Source organism: Rhinatrema bivittatum, chromosome 7, assembly GCF_901001135.1.
Source record: "Rhinatrema bivittatum chromosome 7, aRhiBiv1.1, whole genome shotgun sequence".
In the NCBI taxonomy this organism is placed as follows: Eukaryota; Metazoa; Chordata; class Amphibia; order Gymnophiona; family Rhinatrematidae; genus Rhinatrema; species Rhinatrema bivittatum.
In genome coordinates this window covers 204,298,891-204,317,278 of record NC_042621.1, presented here as the reverse complement: position 1 = coordinate 204,317,278, position 18,388 = coordinate 204,298,891, and the positions used below count along the sequence as shown (strand labels likewise).

Sequence of the window (18,388 nt, the reverse complement as noted above, 5' to 3'; positions counted from 1 at the left end):
ATCTCTACAACTGAAACTGTTGGGAATATTTAGATCTTTAATGCTTCAGTGGTTAAGGATCAAAATAATCTCTTAGGCTTGAGTACCTGAAAAATCATATAAGGCATATAAACTTGTGTTTCTTGAATTTCTCCTAGGTGGTGGGTGAGAATCTCTATCAGACCCTGAGAGTATTTCCTTGATAATCTTCAGTTTGACTCTGAAAAAGTTCCCTTTATAAATAAGATGTACTTTATACTTTTAGTTAACAACAAAAGGAATCCTCAGTAGTCCCAGGCTGAATGTTTATCTAATGGCTTTGAAAATCTGACTGATTCCTTGAAACTTCCAGTGATGAGCTTGAACTCCTCATTACTTGTTTGTTTTATTTCCGAACAGGACGTGAGTGAGATAATGAAAAGATATTTCAGAAATATTTCTTCCTTATTTCATGGACAAACAATTCATATTTTTCCTGACTTTGCTTGCTCTACACGAGGGAACGAGAGATTTTCTTGCTGTTAGGTCTCAAGCTATTTCCTTAGACCCGGATTTTAAAAGCCCTACACGCGTAAACCGCCTTGTGCGCGCCAGGCCTATTTTAAAAAGGCCCGGCCACTCACGTACATTCCTACGAGGCAGGTACAAAAGGTAAGACTAAGGTTATGGGGGTGGGGGTGTGTGTCTAGGTTAGGGCTAAGGGGTGGGTAGGTTAGGGGAAGAGAGGTTAGTTTAGGGGGTTGGGAAGGTCCCTCCCAGGCTGCTCTGAAATCGGAACAGGGGAAGGCTGCGGGTGTTGGCACGCGCAAGTTGCACTAATGTGCACCCGTGTGCGCAGACCCCCGATTTTTATAACGTGTGCACCGGCGAATGCATGTTATAAAATTTCACATCCATGTGTGTGCGCCGGGTAGTTTGCGCACATGGACACGCGTGTGTAGGTCTTAAAATCTACCCCTTAGGGTGTTTTTGTGTTCTCAGATATCTCTGTAAAATGTGTTATTAGATATTGTAGTGATTGGGGGGTTTTTTCTTTTTTTTTTTTCTGCCTGAACAACTTAAAGCACTTCTGAAACTGAAGAATTTATCTCCTTCCTTTTGGGAATAATTAGGGTCTAGATAGTGATCTTTTGATCTTCACTGCTCGAGTCATGTTAAGTCAGTTTCTTTATTTTACTAGTTTCTCCTATATTTTCTCTCCCCCCCCCCCCCCCCCCAACTATTACCTTAGTTGATGAATGGTATATAATTATTTAATTTATATTTGGGTTTCTTTGTATTGATTCTTTTGTGGATTGTATAACATTCATCTTTTTACTGTAAGGTATATTCCTTCTGATAATTCTAAAATTAATAAATATAAAATAGTCGGGTTTTTTTTTTTTTATATATAAGTATTTTGGAAATTTCTATCATCTAAGAATCAGGAGGAGGAAAGCTGCCCATCTCCACACATATCATGGAATGTTCAGATAAAGTTACTTCAAAGATTTCTGAGCTACTCACTTGAGAAAAATCAGAACATTTAGCAGCAAAAGTCAAGGCATGAGCATGTATTGTGTGCTCTTCAAATGTGGGTATACTCGCAGGATAAAGGATGCAACACCCGCCACGCATCCACTAAATCTAGATGGCTACATAGATAGGGAACTCCCAAAAGCTTCCTCTGGTTCCGTTTCACCCTCTGTCGTTTTTGTCCAGAATTGGGTTGTGTAAGCAATTGAAGTCCACGTGCCCCCCCCCCCCCCTTCAGTTAACATCATTGTTTGATCAAATTTAATTAATATATTAATTTTAGTAAAGAAACTGATTGTAGACATTTGGGCATAAAGATTACACAAAACAATATAACGTCTGTATAATGTACCTGCCTCTATTACATACCTGCCCTCTAAATCTGCTATAAGTTTAATTATATGAAACAGTACTCTCTTCTCTCTTCCCCACTCCTGCTTTACTGAAGCCTGATTATTTTGCACAAACTTCCCCCACCCATTGCTTTAGCTTCTGGTGCTCATCCTTTGTGAGGTGCATTTCTTGTAGCATTGCTATGTCTGCCTTCACTCTCTGAAGCCTGAAGAAATTTGTAACTTAGTGACAGACCCGATGCCTGCCATGTTCCAAGTAACATTGTATACCTGTAGTGTTCATTTAAATTCTGGAAATTGATAATCATGGCAATCTTAAAGACAGCTGCTTCCCAAACCCCACAGCCTAGGTCTGGCCCGCCCTTATACCTGCAGCACAACAACAGAAATGAGAGTATTTACTTACATACCTACAAAAATGAATTTCCTCTGTGAAGGATGGATTTAAAACAGTAAAGAGAGAAACTTCTTTAAACCCCAAAACCTCATCAACATTTGTCTCTCCCCATCCCAACAGCATATGACAAAATCCCTTTCCAAGAAGTGGTGGTGGTCATTAAATGTGAGAGAGGGCCCCCACTTCTAAACTGAAAAGCCATAATTTCATTTCACTTTGACCAAAATTAATGGAGTAGCCTAAACTGGGCAAAGATAATCGTTTAAAGCTGTCTATTCCTCCGAATTGATTAACCTCTAGGGTACAGTAATGAAATAATTAGTTCAAATGTTCGTAGCTTTTGCTCTCCTAAAATTTGTTATGAAAATTGTTGTTACTTCCTTTCAACACAAAGACATCACTGAGTTTAGGTCCATCTTGAAAACCACAAACAGATTCAGACTCTGAAATTGCTGCAGCCATTTCCTGTTGGTTCTATAGAGCAACAGTAGATCATAACAGCTTAACTTCAGACTCACATTCTTCAAACTCAATTTTGTAGGTCACAAGAACAATTTGCCTTTTAAATAAAGTTCAGTGCTGTCAGTTTTTTAGTTTGAAATGTCCCTTGCTTGGAAAGATCTGCTTTCTTTACCTAATCGTTGTGCTTGTACCCATCGTCTGCTTCACTGACTAAAGAAAACATAAGAAATTGCCACGCTGGGTCAGACCAAGGGTCCATCAAGGATTGTGCCTTGTCTACCATGGTGAAGTAAGAGACTTTATTCTCATAGAACACGCGCAGCTTTGCTGGAAACAGAGGTGGAAAAACTATTTTGATTCTCCACTAACTTTGGTATAAATCAGGGCAAAAGCCTTGCGTTAGGCTGCCACTGCTGCCAAAAAATCTTGAAAGATGAGAATCCCTTCACCTTCATATTGTAGATCTTGGTGTTTTTGGTATACTTTAGCAATGTCTGCTTTTTGGGCAAAGTTTAAAAATTTTAGCTATCACCAGCCATGGTTTGTTATGAGGCTTCTTTGCTCCTAATCAATGTGCTTGCTTAATGTGAATATCGCCATGTTGGGTGCTCAGCAGCAAAGCACGTGGTGACCACCATTCTAAAATGGCTGCTAGCTCATTGTCCATTATTGACTCTGGAAGTCCTATAAATCGAAGATTGCTTCTTCTGATCTATTCTAAAGATCTTTGAGTTTAGCCCCATGTTCTAAGGGCCAACACTTCTGCTTCCAGAGAGGCCACCCAATCCTCTGCTCTTGAGACTCGTGTCTCTACCTCCTGGACTCTGTTGCTTTCATCTGAGACAAAGGAATGGATCTCATCAAATTGAGGTAAATCTTTTCAAACTTGTCCTCCAAAATTGATGCTACTGCTACAGCCCAATGTTTTACCATCGGATCTTGCATCTCAGATGAGGGTGAGTTACTTAATGCAATTGCTATCATTCCATCTGCGATCTTTCCCTTTCTTTTCATCGCCATTTTGCTGATATTGTCACCGGCAAAATAACGACGTGGCAGGTTCTTTACAGTTGTGATCCCAATTTTTTTGATCCTTATAGCAAACTTTATTTTAAAAACGAAGCAGGGACCTAGAGTATCTTGGGTACAGTTGCTATTCCTCACATGTCTCATGACCTCCGCTTCTAATCTTATTTGTATTTGTTTTTGTTTATGTGGTCCTGCTCTAGGCCCTTCCACAGTGAATATTGAATAGAAACATTTAAGTGATTTTGCTTTTTCCTCAGTTTCTACATATTCCTCTTCTTCATCTGAGTCTCACAATGCAATTTTTGCACTTCCTATCTTATATTCTTGTCCCCCTTCCTCCATTTTACCATATTTGCTATTTTTTCTTTCATTTGAATTTTTTGCATTCCTGACTACTTTCCTAGCTTCCCTTAGCTTTTCCAGATATTGTTGCTTGTCTTCCACTTTCTGTGATCTCTTATAATTTTATAAATGCTAAACTTTTTTCTCCATTACATTTTCAGCTACTTATTTAGAAAATCATAGTGGCCTACCAAAAATTAGTTGACCTTATATCTTTTTAGCTTTGCCCACCTGTGTTCTACTTCCCCCTAGATTTTCCCAACCAGCTAACGACTCCTTGAGGCACTCCATTTTAACAAAATTAGTGTTCCTGAAATCTAGGACCCCTACCTCTGAATGAACCTTCATCTCTTGTGCTCTAATAGTGATCATGAATTTCAACATCAGAGAAACTGTCCCTATTGGTAAGCACCAAGTCCAGTGTTGCCCCCTCCTGTATATGAGTTCTGTTATCTGACAGAATAATCCTCCATGCAGAGAATCCAGGATTATCTAGTTTGTTGACCCCTCCCCCCCTTTGTAAGTAAAGATCCTCTGTTTATCGCTTGCATTCTTGAATTCTATTGCTTTTTATGTCTTCACAACTTCCAGCAGAAAACTATTCCATCATATCCACACAGAAATATTTTCTAATCTTGTTCCTGAGTCTCTGCCCCTCTTGTCTCCTATCAAGAACTGAAAGAAAAAAAATTGCATATTATGCACATAAAATGTGGGCATGTGTTCTGTAAGAAATTCCTGTTCTTTAAAACAAAGATTTCTAGTTAAGAGAGTAGTTCCCAAATCCAGTCCTTGACATCCTCAAATGTATCTACTCTTCAGAGTAATGAAAACATGCAATCTTGGTTTTGTGCCAAAGGTATCATGAATGTCTATTGTGCTTATTGGTGAGAGTCAATTCTAGCTTGAGGACTGGATTGGGATCCACTTTGCATTATAAAAATAGGCTAGAGAGGATGAGCTGGAAAGACTTTCAAAGGTTTATTGTTCATTTAATTTAGAATATTATATTTGAGGATTAATGACCCTCCTAAGATAATAGTTTATGCAGTTCCTGGGAAAATTGTCAGTAAAACTAGTTGAAGATTGTGTGCCATTTTTTTTAATTGGAAATTTTTTAAAAAACAATAGTGTACATAGGTTGAACAGATAGTTATATTGTTTTTATAACTATTAAAAAGGTGGTATATAGGTAACTATTTCTCTTAGTCTACAGCATTCATATTAATGGCACTTAACTGTCATTTTAAAATGTCCCTTTCAGTATTGCAATGACAACATTATAAATGTGTGACCAGCCTTTGCCACGATGAACTTCTGATATCCATATAAAATATTCAATGTAGTGCAATATAAAAATCAAAGAGTAAGACTTGGCATGGTGACTAGGAGCTGATCTTTTTCTGGGTTTCTAGAAACACAATCAACTCAGACTACAGAAAAGTTGCTTTTCTGGTGCAGTTTTGTGTGGAAGAACTTGCTGGTATCTGTTTGCTGTTCTGTTGCAGTTGGGGCTTGCACTACTGAGTTCTCTGGGGTCCTGCTTTCAAAGTTCAGAACAGCAAGGCTAAGGGCTGAGTCAGCAGCACACAGGAAGTGATGCAACTCCCTTGGAGGATGAGGGTGGGGTCAGGGGAAGTAGGGTTGCCAATAACATCACCTCAGAATATAGGACATCCTCTTGGCAAGTTGCGTCAAACATTTCTACATTTTAAAGGCTGACCTTCCTCTCTGCAGTTTAAATCTGTGGTGATGACAACAGACTGGCAGTGTGAGGACACAATAAGCACATCTTAAGCTCTGTGGTGTCTCATTATTCCTTCTGTTTTTTATACTATTCTGATTGCAAAGGGAATGTAGGGGGAAGAGGAGCAGCTCTGCTCTGCTGGCCTGCCACTCCTCTGCCCACAGTACTGTGCCCTTCCCTTCAAGTTCTTCTCAATTTCTTGGAGTAGAATGAAGGAAGTGAATCCACAGCGGGGGTAGGGAGGTAGGGGAAGATGAGATGGAGGAAATTGAACTTGTGTGAGGGGGAATTGGAGAAGGATGTGGAAGGAGCAAAAGATAGTGAGGGAAAGTAGAAAGGAAGATGGAGGAAAGAGTAGGGGGGATGATAGCACGATCATCTGTCCAAGCTTGTTTTTATATATATGAAATTAAATTTCTTTTTCTGTGAATAGGCAGATTGGAATAACAGGACGAGCTGGTTTTGCTTGGGCAGGGCATATAGGTTTCTCCTGGGTGGCCAGGTGTTCTATCTTCAGAGGGAGTCTGGCGAGTATCCGACTACATCTTTCAGCTAAGGAGCTTGTAAAATGGCATGATACTTATAAAGAGGTTTTTAAACATTCTAAATCAGAAGACAAGTTGCTGTTTTTCATAATGTTCCTTTACTTGTTCCATATTTCTAGCTGCTATTGGTGCCTTTTATTTTCTCCCTGTAGTTTTAGTGCTAGGGGAAAAAAGGAATTCAGGTGATGTTAGTTATACTGTAAGCCATCTTCTGAAATAGGGCTCATATGTTCCTAGGGTTTGTAGAACTGGTCTTACAACATGCTTTGACTAAGTAATTTTACTTTACATATAATCACATATTTCCTTTTCTTCCTGCTAGACCAGCCCATACTCTTTTTTTGGATTTCCCTGTTCCCCTAATTAGAGGGGACACCTCCTTCATGACTTCACTCTTGGTCTCAAAGAGGGAGTGGTCCCACAACTTTGCCTCCTACAGCTGTAGACAAGTGTAAGCAGACTCTTCAGAGCTCCCAGTCAGGCCTGCTGAGCTCCTGGGGCAACAATCTTATGGGTTGCGTCTTAGTGTAGCTGCCTCCCATACGGTTCCCCCCTCCAGTTACAGGCACCTAGGTGTGAATCCCTACTCCAGAGTGACTGAGGATTCCCCTAGGAAAACCCCCACTCCTTAGGACCTGACCCTAATTGAAAAAATGTTTAGGGGTCTGAAGTCCCTTGTGGACCTTAGGCACTCTTCTGACTGTTCTAGATGCCATGTGAGAGAACTTGCACAAAAAAAAAAAAAAGCTACTGAGAGAAGAGGCCTGCAGAGAACTTTGCCATGGCAGGCAACATAGCTGCAGCAGGCATCCAGTAGCAGCATTTCTCAGAAGTGGTAACTGGGGGAACCCAGGAGAGGGAGTGGTCCCACACCTTTGCCTCCTGCAGCTGCAGACAAGTGTAAGCAGACTCTTCGGAGCTCCCAGTCAGGCCCCTGTATCAAAATGATAGGCCCAGTAGAGGGTTTTGGATCAGACTCCACTAGGTACCTGGCAGGACCCTCCCTATGGGGGGGGTTTCCTCAGATTTTTGATTGGTAATGCACCAGGCTTTCCAAAGCAAAGTTGGTGGGTATTATACATGAGGAAATTCAGCTCAGTATATGAACCTACTAAAGTTGCTGGTCGGAACTCTTCTACATTTTCCCAGGGAGCATGGTCTGCTCTGGTAAGGCCCAATTCAATGGTAGACCAATCTCCCTTCCCTTACAGCCTGGCTTTTGAAAGGGTTTTCCTGCAGGATAGAAGGTAACTCTCTCTAGCAGTAATAGCTGTGCTAAAGGCACACAAGACCTCTACTGTGCCTGAATAAGGATCTGGAGAATGTTTGAAGGTTTCTGCAGAATTTCCCCTTGGAAGTCTGACATCTTGCAAATACTGGACTTCCTACAAAGAGACCTGGACTAAGGATTAGCTCTTAATTCACTGAAAGTACAATTAGCATCCATATCCTGCTCTAGGGGCTGAATTAAAGGCATCCAGGTATCAGTATACCCATATCTAGTGAATTTTCTAAAGGGGATAAAGATATTAGGCCCCCATTTAGACCAGGAGTCCCTCAGTGGGACCTTAACATGGTCCTAAGGGCTTTAGTGAAGTCTCCCTTCAAACCAGCAAAGTGGGTGTCCCTAAAGGATTTGTCTTAAAAAAAAAAAAAAAAAAAAAAAAACAAAAAAAAAAAAGTGCCTTTTTGGTAGCTATATGCTCTGCTTAGATGCATCTCTGAGCTACAGGATCTCTCATGTAGGGACCATTACTTGGTGGTTTTTTTTTAAGACTCACTTTTTGATCAGTGCTGTCCTTTTTGCCCGAAGTCTTCTCATTTCACTTAATCGGTCTGTCTCCTCCCTCCCAGCTTTCAGAAGTGGTGACTTTTTTTGGGGGGAGAAGACTATCTTATATCTGCTAGAAATGTCACATACTCCTGAAGTACCTAAAGGTGAACAAACCCTTTTAGAAAAAAAACCAAACAAACTAGCTGTTTGTACTGTTCAGTAGCCTCCGAGGCCACACTAACTAGATGGATTAAGGAAACAAAACTTTGCTTTACCTGCTCACAAGCAGGCAAGTTCTGGCAGCACGTAGTGTGTACTCAAGGGCAGAAGCATACTCGGCCTCCACAGAGATCTGTAAAACAGCCACTTGGTCATCCTTGCATGCAAGATATTATATACTGGACATGCAAGCCAAAGCACATGCTATCTTCCTCCCTTCTAGTGAGGTGCAGTGTGGGTAACTCCATGTAAGGACTAGTCTAGCAGGAAGAAAAGGAAGGTATAATTTCTTACCTGATTTCCTTTCCTTGAGTCCTGCTAGAGTAATCAAAGACCTGCTTGGGAGCACAGGTAGTGGCCATGCTTTTGCTGGCTACATTTTCACTTCTCTTTCACCCAGGGAGTGGCCTTGAAGACCCTACTCATATATCAAAATGTGTTGTGTGTGTGGGGGAGGGGGTTATATTTATCCTATTGGTCTGGCAGCTGCCTAGGGCAACACCTCCCTTATAGCCCCAGCTGAAGTCATAAGAGGTGCAGAGAAAGAGTCCTTGAAATCGCTTTATTGTAATGGAGACAAGTTGCACAATAATTGCCCAACTCTGGCAGAGTTTTACCCCTTATAGGGGGCTGCTTCAGGGGCTGTATGCGTAAAATACTCTGACTAATGGAATTCTTGCTCAGTATTAAACGTTTCACAAACGTACGTGTCAAACAGCTGGGAAATGAGTGGTCCTTAAACAGTGGGACATGGGACCTTTTTATGCTCGATATTAGAATATTTCCTAGCGTGTAGCAGATAGACTCAGGACCAATGGGTATAGTGTGCTCCTGATAGCAGTTGGAGGCTGAGTCAGATTTCAATCTGATGTCACAACCAGTACATGTACCCCTGCAGGAAGCTCTGCTCTTCAGTATTTCTCAGTTTGTTCGGGACTATTTTGTTACCCTTACTCTAAGTGGACATTTGCAGAATGTATAACATTAATAAGAGGGTAAATCATGCTTCATTTTTGTGGGTCATCTTTCAGCCTGCATGTTCAATATACCAGGTGTTGCATAACCTTTGCTGCAACCAAAAATCTGATAGAAACACGTAATATACCTTTTTAAATCAGCATTCAAAAAGGACTTAAACATATAATTAATAGTGTGCCCACAGCTTGCAAAATAGATTTAAAATGAGCAGGGTAACAGCTTCTTTTTTTCTGCCTGTTGCTGGAATTTTCAGGTTTGTGTTTTTTTTTTTTTTTTTTGTTTGCTAAAATAGTCTCAAGAAAAACAGTCAATCGTCTCCAAATTCAATAAAACACTCGTCAGTCTTGCCCCATGCCCTCTGAACCCAGCTTTTGCTTTGACCTAATCTTTCAGCAATCCAGCATCATGCGCCTCACAAAATGCAATACACTTAATATGGTTAATCTGATGCTGTTTTTCACTCTCACATTCTAGCCATAAATAATAAATTAAAATAATGTGTAAGGTACTGTTAAATTCAAAATTGAATGGCCTTCAAAATGGTACAAAAGCTATTGGTGTGATAATCCAATGGGACACTAGGGGGGAGGCAAATGTTATGCAACACCTGGTATACTGAAAAGTGATGCAGTTGAATTGCGTATTCTATATCTCATTTATACAGTTTCCTTATGCTTAGAATCTGATTTGCAAATGTGATTAGTAATGTTTCCCTTAAAATGAGTATGTGACTCTTTTGGTTCCTTTTTGTTTTCCCCGCCTCTCTTTCAGGAGCTGAATGATTTGCAGCGTGACCCACCTGCTCAGTGTTCTGCAGGACCTGTGGGGGATGATTGTAAGTCTTTCTTTCACTGCTGCTGGTTAGAAATCTTTCAGAATTTGCAATTGATCTGACTATGACTAATCCTTTTTGTCTCTCTTAGTGTTCCACTGGCAAGCAACTATTATGGGACCTGTAAGTATTTACTGTAACAAAATTGTTCTCTAACGAGAAAAGGATCACTAAACTAAATTTTAAAAACTAAGAGGATTCAAATCAATGCTCTGTCTTTATTTTGTTATGCACATGTGGGAAAAGAAAATGAGGAGAGGGCCTTCCTATCATTCAACGATATATCTGAGTAAAGGAGTCTTATCAAGCAGCCTTCATGAGACACAGGAGCAGAATAAACATTGTGGTGCAGAATATACCACTATTATCAAACAGCTTTCTCCAAAAATTATGTGGCATAGATAAACATGTAGCTAATGAGAAATCAAATTAAAAATAAATCTAGAAACAAATGATGGCAGAAAGGAACCAAATGGTCCATCCAGTCTGCCCAGCAAGCTTATGGTAGTATCTGCTGTACCGTGCAGGTCACCGCCATGCTTATCGGTTTCCCAAACCGTAAAAGTCAGGGCTCTCGGTTTACTGTCTGAATCCAATTCCCTGAAAAACAATATAGAAAACAATCCCATAGAAAAAACACCTGACAAAACTTTGATACATGTCAACTTCAAACAGAAGAAATTTTTTTTTCTTTTGTGAGGGGTGCTTCGATCTTAGTCCTAAGGGGCAGTTTAATAAGAAATTTGATCGCTGCTCTTTGCAAATTAATCTACTGTAAATATTAGCCAGCAAATGGTGGCAGACTGATTTGTGGTGTTGCCTGGTTTTTTGAAGTCACTTTTTCTTTCAGTTTGTCAGATTTGTAATGGAGCAGAGGCCTAGACCTGCTGAGGTTTTTAAGGTGTCAAGGCCTGCTGTACTTCCATGGACCTGTAACTCATTTTCAGTTTGGCCCAGGTTATTGCTTCAGCATGACATTTTTCCTAAAACCTATTCTGCAAGAATGGTCATTTTAGAATAAGCTGGAAAATTTAACTTGCAAACTGTGGAGAATGGATTTCTTATTGAACTAGCACTGGTAATTGAAGATTAAGCATGCCTTATTTAGGGAAAGAAGAGATTCCCATGAAATAGGTTGTATTTTTGGGATCAGATCAAAACATATAAGGTGCACTTTGGAATATGTGCAAGGTTATTTTTCAGTCTAATTTTGGAAACTTATTGTTTTTGTTTTGCTCATTGTATATGAATCAATTTGTCCATTATATGAGGAATTAAGGGTCAACATTTTAGGTTGCAGGCGGTACCCTTTTTATTGGACTAACCTAAATATAATCTGTCGTCTACAACTGGAGTATTGACCCTTAATTCTTTGTATCCAAATGGACTATCATAACAGCAATTCTTTGCTCCATTATATGACACACTAATTGGTGTACCTTATTGCATTTGTTTCTGCACTATTTGCTGATTTATTTTTTTTTCCACTACATAAGTACTAACTATAGGCATGTGTAATAGACACGTAATGTTCAACTAAATTAGTGATCTATTCTGCATGGTAAAGTACTTTACCCTTTTTTTCTTTGCTCTTTCTCATAAAGACTGTTTAAGAAGTAAAAACCTCAATGTCCACTCCATTTTTTATATTTTTTCCATATACATATGACATGATTAAGAGAGCATTGACCTTTGTACCACTTTCCTCTGATTTTGTCAGGATGAGTTGTAAAGGGTTTCATATTTAGAACATAACTAAAGGTGATGCATATAGGGAAAAATAACCCATGCTATAATTACACAATGTTGGGTTCCATATTAGGTGCTACAACCCAAGAAAGAGATCTAGGTGTCATAGTGGATAACACATTGAAATCGTCGGTACAGTGTGCTGCGGCAGTCAAAAAAGCAAACAATGTTGGGAATTATTAGAAAGGGAATGGTGAATAAAATGGAAAATGTCATAATGCCTCTGTATCGCTCCATGGTGAGACCGCACCTTGAATACTGTGTACAATTCTGGTCGCCGCATCTCAAAAAAGATATAATTGCGATGGAGAAGGTACAGAGAAGGGCTACCAAAATGATAAGGGGAATGGAACAACTCTCCTATGAGGAAAGACTAAAGAGGTTAGGACTTTTCAGCTTGGAGAAGAGACGACTGAGGGGGGATATGATAGAGGTGTTTAAAATCATGAGAGGTCTAGAACGGGTAGATGTGAATCGGTTATTTACTCTTTCGGATAGTAGAAAGACTAGGGGGCACATTTAAAACTAATCGGAGAAAGTTCTTTTTTACTCAACGCACAATTAGAATCTGGAATTTGTTGCCGGAGGATGTGGTTAGTGCAGTTAATATAGCTGTGTTTAAAAAAGGATTGGATAAGTTCTTGGAGGAGAAGTCCATTACCTGCTATTAAGTTCACTTAGAGAATAGCCACTGCCATTAGCAATGGTTACATGGAATAGACTTAGTTTTTGGGTACTTGCCAGGTTCTTATGGCCTGGATTGGCCACTGTTGGAAACAGGATGCTGGGCTTGATGGACCCTTGGTCTGACCCAGTATGGCATTTTCTTATGTTCTTATGGTGATCAAATCTAGGATGCTTGTGACCAGCGACTGTTACTTGTAGGCGTGGACAAAGCCCAGATTTCAAATCCTAGATATTAGCATTAAATATCAAATATTTAAGCATTAAATATCAAATCCTAGATATTAGCATTAAATATTGCATCCTTCCAGAATAAAATCTCCAACCTACTAACACGTCTTCCACCTAGCTCTAGTCCGGCATCCAAGCTCTCATCCCCACTCCCAATCGCCAAAACCTCATTGGAATTTTTTTAACCCACTTCCATTTTGGAAATCGAAACTACTCTAAAGAGAATGAAGCCCTCCACACATCCGTTTGACCAGATCCCAGCTAAATTACTTCTTCTGGAACCTATTGCCAGTTATCTGACTGAGATTATCAGCTGTTCACTCTCACAAGGTATCTACCCAGGTGCTCTAAAATTGGCTATGCTCAAGCCCATACTCAAACCTAACCTGGACACTGGTGACCCCAACAATTTCCATCCTATATCCAACCTGCCTATCATCGCCAAGATTATGGAGAAAGTAGTCAACAGACAACTATCAGAGTATCTGGAATAACATAACATTCTCCACGCTTCACAATACGGCTTCCGTAAATCACGAAGCACAGAAACCCTCACTGACCACCTCAGCATGGGCTTAGATAAAGGGCATTCCTTCCTGCTAGTTCTTCTCGATATCTCTGCAGCGTTCGACACAGTAAACCACACAATCCTACTAAATCGTCTATCGGACATAGGGATAACAGGAATGGCCCTCAGATGGGTCAACTCCTTTCTCAGCAACAGAGGCTACAAAGTCAAAGTGAATAATAAAGAGTCTCCACGAATCAATTCTACTCTTGGAGTTCCCCAGGGCTCCTCCCTATCACCCACTCTCTTCAATATCTACCTCCTTCCCCTCTGCCATTTGCTCACGAGTTTAAAGCTCAAATACTACATATTTGCAGACTGTTCAAATCCTGATCCCTATATCTGAAATCATTACAAAATCACTTAAGTGTTGTGACAACTGTCTACAAGCAATAAATCTCCTCTTCACCGACCTCAACCTGATACTGAACCCTGCCAAGACGGAACTCCTTATTTCTCCAGACTGTGACCCCTAAGAACAATCATTCACTAACACTAATCACACATGCAAGAGATCTGGGAGTTATAATAGACAGCCAGCTGAGCTTGAAGTTCATCAATCACACGACAAAAGATTGCTTCTATAAGTTACAGGTACTGAAAAGACTTAAGCCACTACTGCACTTCCAAGACTTCAGAACTGTCCTCCAGACCGTTCTGTTCTCTAAGATTGACTACTGCAACACTATTCTTCTAGGTCTCCCAACTTCCACCACCAAACCTCTCCAGATGCTCCAAAATGCAGCTGCGAGAATCCTGACAAACATCAATAGGAGAGATCATATTACGCCTATCCTCAGATTTGCATTGGCTCCCTATAAGCTACAGAATTCTTCACAAATCTCTCACCATCATCCATAAAACCATTCATAATGCCATACCTCCAGATCTTAGACAGGAACCCTGCCTACAGACTTTCAAAAAAAAAAATCTTAAGACGTGGCTGTTCAAACAAGCCTGCCCTAACCAGGGCTAGCAACAGCCACATCTAGATCAGATCATGACCCTCTAGCACTTACTTCCTCTTTGTTGTAATTAGTTTGTTATGTGTCCCCTCTATGCTCCTCCTCCCCAGTTCCATACCCGTTTTATTGTAACTTTTAAGCTTCCACTAGTTAAGGTTATGTTTATAATACTTTGTTCCCTGTAAACCGATACGATATGATCTTTTTTCATGAATGTCGGTATATAAAAAGTGTTAAATAGTCCTAAAGACACTATCAAATGACACCCTTCCACAGCTGCTGAGAAATGAAATTGTCATGCTTAATTCTTTGAAGATTAGTAGTTTTGGTCATATGACCCACATGTAGGACTTTTCTCCATGCCAAATGGTCAGATTTCCAGAGTTTTCTGGAAAGGGCAAAAGCCTTCCTCTGCCCATATACAATAATTCCCATGCTCCTGTCTGCCCAGTTTAGACATGTTTTCCTTCTGCGGGCCCCACAAAATTCAAGAAACTCTCTCTCTTCTTGAGACTCTTTACTAAAACCCTAGTTGGGTTTGGCATATCTAGAGTTTTTTTCCTTTTTTTCTTCATCATTCACTGAACCAGCCTTTTCTCTTCAGTGTGCCCACACCAACAGGCTGGCTGAATTTTTTTCATCTCTTCACATTGTGTCTCTCTCTGTAAAGAGGACAACTTATTTAGATTTTTGCCTTGTTAATTTTCCTCACTGTATCCAAGAAGGTCAATGGCTTCCAAGTTGAGGCTCGGTTGCAAACAGGATGTCCATTACCATCATGAGTAGGGCTGGAAAAATCTTGGTAGTTGGGTCACCTGGGCATCTAAATTTGGCACCTGGTTTCTAAAATTCAGAAAAGCCAAACAATAAAGGAAAAGTAGCAAAATATAAAACCTTGCCTCAAGGACAGTGTTGGTGGCTCGGTGGCAGTGCTGTGCACTGTCATACAGAAGGGCCCAGTTTTAATCCCTGGATTGGCTGTAACTATGACGGTAGAATTTATAGACCCTTGGGGGGGAAGGAAGAGGGGAGACTTGATCATTAAGGTTGATACCTGGTAGCTGAATTTATAGCCCATGATATAGGGTTCTAGAAAGATTCCTGGTGCATTACTGCTAGCTTCAGAACTGTTTTGGTAATAAGTGGGAGAGAGAATTTACTAATACAAGGTAAAAGTCTCTAGGCAGATATGAAGGCTCATGGTGCCAGAATCCCCAGTTTGATTTGAACTGGTTGAAGAGAAGAAAAGGAACTGAGGCTAAAAAAAAAAGACAAAACAATACAGAAAAAGCACAATAGAGTGAAAAAGTAAAGAAAATATTTTTCATTGGTGCCTAAAGTGGGTTGTGTGTGTTTTTGTTTTGTTTTACTTTAGTTTTTATGTGTGTTATTCCTTTCACAAGGTTTGTTATAATTGTTTAGGACAAGGCTATTACCTCTCTGGCTGTGACATCTGCATGAAGATGTCACCTATAGCAGCAAAGGCTCTGAAAAGTGGGCCCCTAGCCTTCCTTGAGGGTGAGCTACAGTCTAGGGCTTTGATATCATGTGGCCAGACTGTGCAAAGAAGGCTCTTTAACACTCTGGCTCTCTTAGTCTGAGGATAGGCCCAGAGGTCAAGAAATGTCTTTGCCTGCTTAAGCAGAGTCTAAGGCTCTCAGTGCTTGAGTACAGAGCTAAAGTGTCATGCTTTGTTTGGAGTAGATTTCACATCTCTTAAATACATAGCTTGGAGCCAGGAAGTGCTAGAGCTTTTGTATCAACCAAAACTGTCATGTCTGGAAATGAGCCCTGCCTCCCAAGCACAGTCGGTCAGATCAGTCTCCAAAACACCAGTTTGGAACCTTTGACAGCAACTTCTAGAGAGCTAAAGAGGATGTTTATGCCCTATATCATCACTTGGGGTCCCAGCATAGAGCTTCTCAGCTTCTTTTGATGCATCAGGTAATTTGCCCCTTTGTCAAGACATGCTTGATATGCCGGACTTATCGCAGTACCTGCAAACCAACATTACTTTGCATGAAACGAAAATTGCTCATATATTTGTACCACCGATACTTAAATTTGTGAAAAAGTTACTCACTGTATCATAGTCCCTTATACATGCAAGTTTTAAGTTTGTTTTTTTAAGCTTATTTTTCTTAAAGCCAATATTGCCAACCTTATCTGCAGTAGTACATGTGGTGATAAACTGGAAAAAAAAACCCAAAACAAAAAACATGGGCTATCTTTCAAAAGCATTCTTTCTTCTTCAGGGGAATCCTTAAGGCTTTCAATATCACCACAAATATATATTTGCATGCAGATCTATCTCATACATATTAATTGTGGATATCCTGAAAACCTGACTAGCTGGGGGTCCCTCAGGATAGGTTTGGGAGCCATTGCTATAGAGCACAACCACTGCTTCTCTTGTCATTGTTCAAAATGGTTGGTCACAACCAGAAGAGGAAGTTCTTTTTTTTTTTTTTTTTTTTTTTTTTTTTAAATCTGCTGCAGCCTCCAAAAACTTTATACAAGGTGCCAATCAAAGACCTGTCCTTCCCTTAGTTTGTCCAAAAATTAGTTAACCGTACCCTTTGAATAGCAGTTTGGAGAAGAGACGGCTGAGGGGGGATATGATAGAGGTGTTTAAAACCATGAGAGTTTAGAACGGGTAGATGTGAATTGGTTATTTACTCTTTCAGATAATAGACTAGGGGGCACTCCATGATGTTAGCATATGGCACATTTAAAACTAATCTGAGGGAGTTCTTTTTCACTCAATGCACAATTAAACTCCAGAATTTGTTGCCAGAGGATGTGGTTAGTGCAGTTAGTATAGCTGTGTTTTAAAAAAGGATTGGATAAGTTCTTGGACGAGAAGTCAGTTACCTGCTATTAATTAAGTTGACTTAGAAAATAGCCACTGCTATTACTAGCAACAGTAACATGGAATAGACTTAGTTTTTGGGTACTTGCCAGGTTCTTATGGCCTGGATTGGCCACTGTTGGAAACAGGATGCTGGGCTTGATGGACCCTTGGTCTGAGCCAGCATGGCATGTTCTTATGAACCCAGAGCATACCTTTTTGGCTGCCTCAAATACCTGGATGCCTCTAAAAAGTTAGTGGCAATGCTTGTCCACATTCTCTTCTAAGATGAACTAAAGAGAATGGGGAGACACCACACAGACACACTGCTTGCAGTTGGTAAGAAGGCACACATGAAGTATCATGTCCAGGCAGCTGAAGGAGTTGACAAGCCCCAGTCACAAAACCAAAATCATAGTCCAGTCCAACTAATGGCAATTTCTTATGTTCTTCTGTAGTTCACTGGTCTGCCTCCTTGTTCTTCACTCCTTCAGACTTCCAGTTGGAATGTTGAAGGGAGGAAAAGCTAGGGCATTTGTGGTATATTTTAGTGTATACTTGCAGGGAAATATACACCACTTTTCTCTCTTTTTGACAAGTTCTGGCCAGTACTGCCTTCACCTGTTCTCATTTCACAAGGTTGCCCAAAGTGCCTTCCGGCTCACCTGAACTATCCTGTAGACAGAATGGATAGCCCTGCCCTTGGTGTAGGGTGCAGTGTTGGTGTGCTTCAGGCCTAAATTATCTCCCTGCTGAGAGGTTTGGACTAGCGATCCCATTCAGGGATTGCCTTTCATCCCCTGAAACTCTTGATGCTGTCCTGCATGACTTGCTATTTCTGGTGCTTTGGCTCATAGGGTCTGTCACATACCCTGTCATTGTTGCTGATTATTCTTCCAAGCGTTGTATGGGTTTGGTTTTTTTTCTGCCCATTGTGCCTATCAGCCAAACATGTGTACACTGTAGATGCATTCTATCCTTTGATGCCAGTGGACTGCAGTTTCTTTCTGGATTGCTCTCTGGCCCCGTTGATATTTCAGTTGTCTTGTAACAATGAAGGAAACTATGCGGTCTTCATCCAAGAGTCCTTCTCTTGTTTACATCTCTAGACTTTTTTTTTTTTTTTTCCTGTATCCAGGAGGTTCTGGACTTATTGTCAGTTTCCTGA

General features: G+C 40.4%; 1 protein-coding gene across 2 annotated transcripts in view; it reads left to right on the top strand.

The window, feature by feature from the left end:
* The window catches only part of UBE2D1 (ubiquitin conjugating enzyme E2 D1), a 76,408-nt gene that overhangs the window by 31,661 nt on the left and 26,359 nt on the right, over window positions 1–18,388 (top strand). For both annotated transcript variants that reach the window (XM_029609773.1, XM_029609774.1), the window contains exons 2-3: window positions 10,112–10,175; window positions 10,264–10,295. In XM_029609773.1, the coding sequence (XP_029465633.1) occupies window positions 10,112–10,175; window positions 10,264–10,295 (96 nt within the window). The remainder of the gene's footprint in view (window positions 1–10,111; window positions 10,176–10,263; window positions 10,296–18,388) is intronic.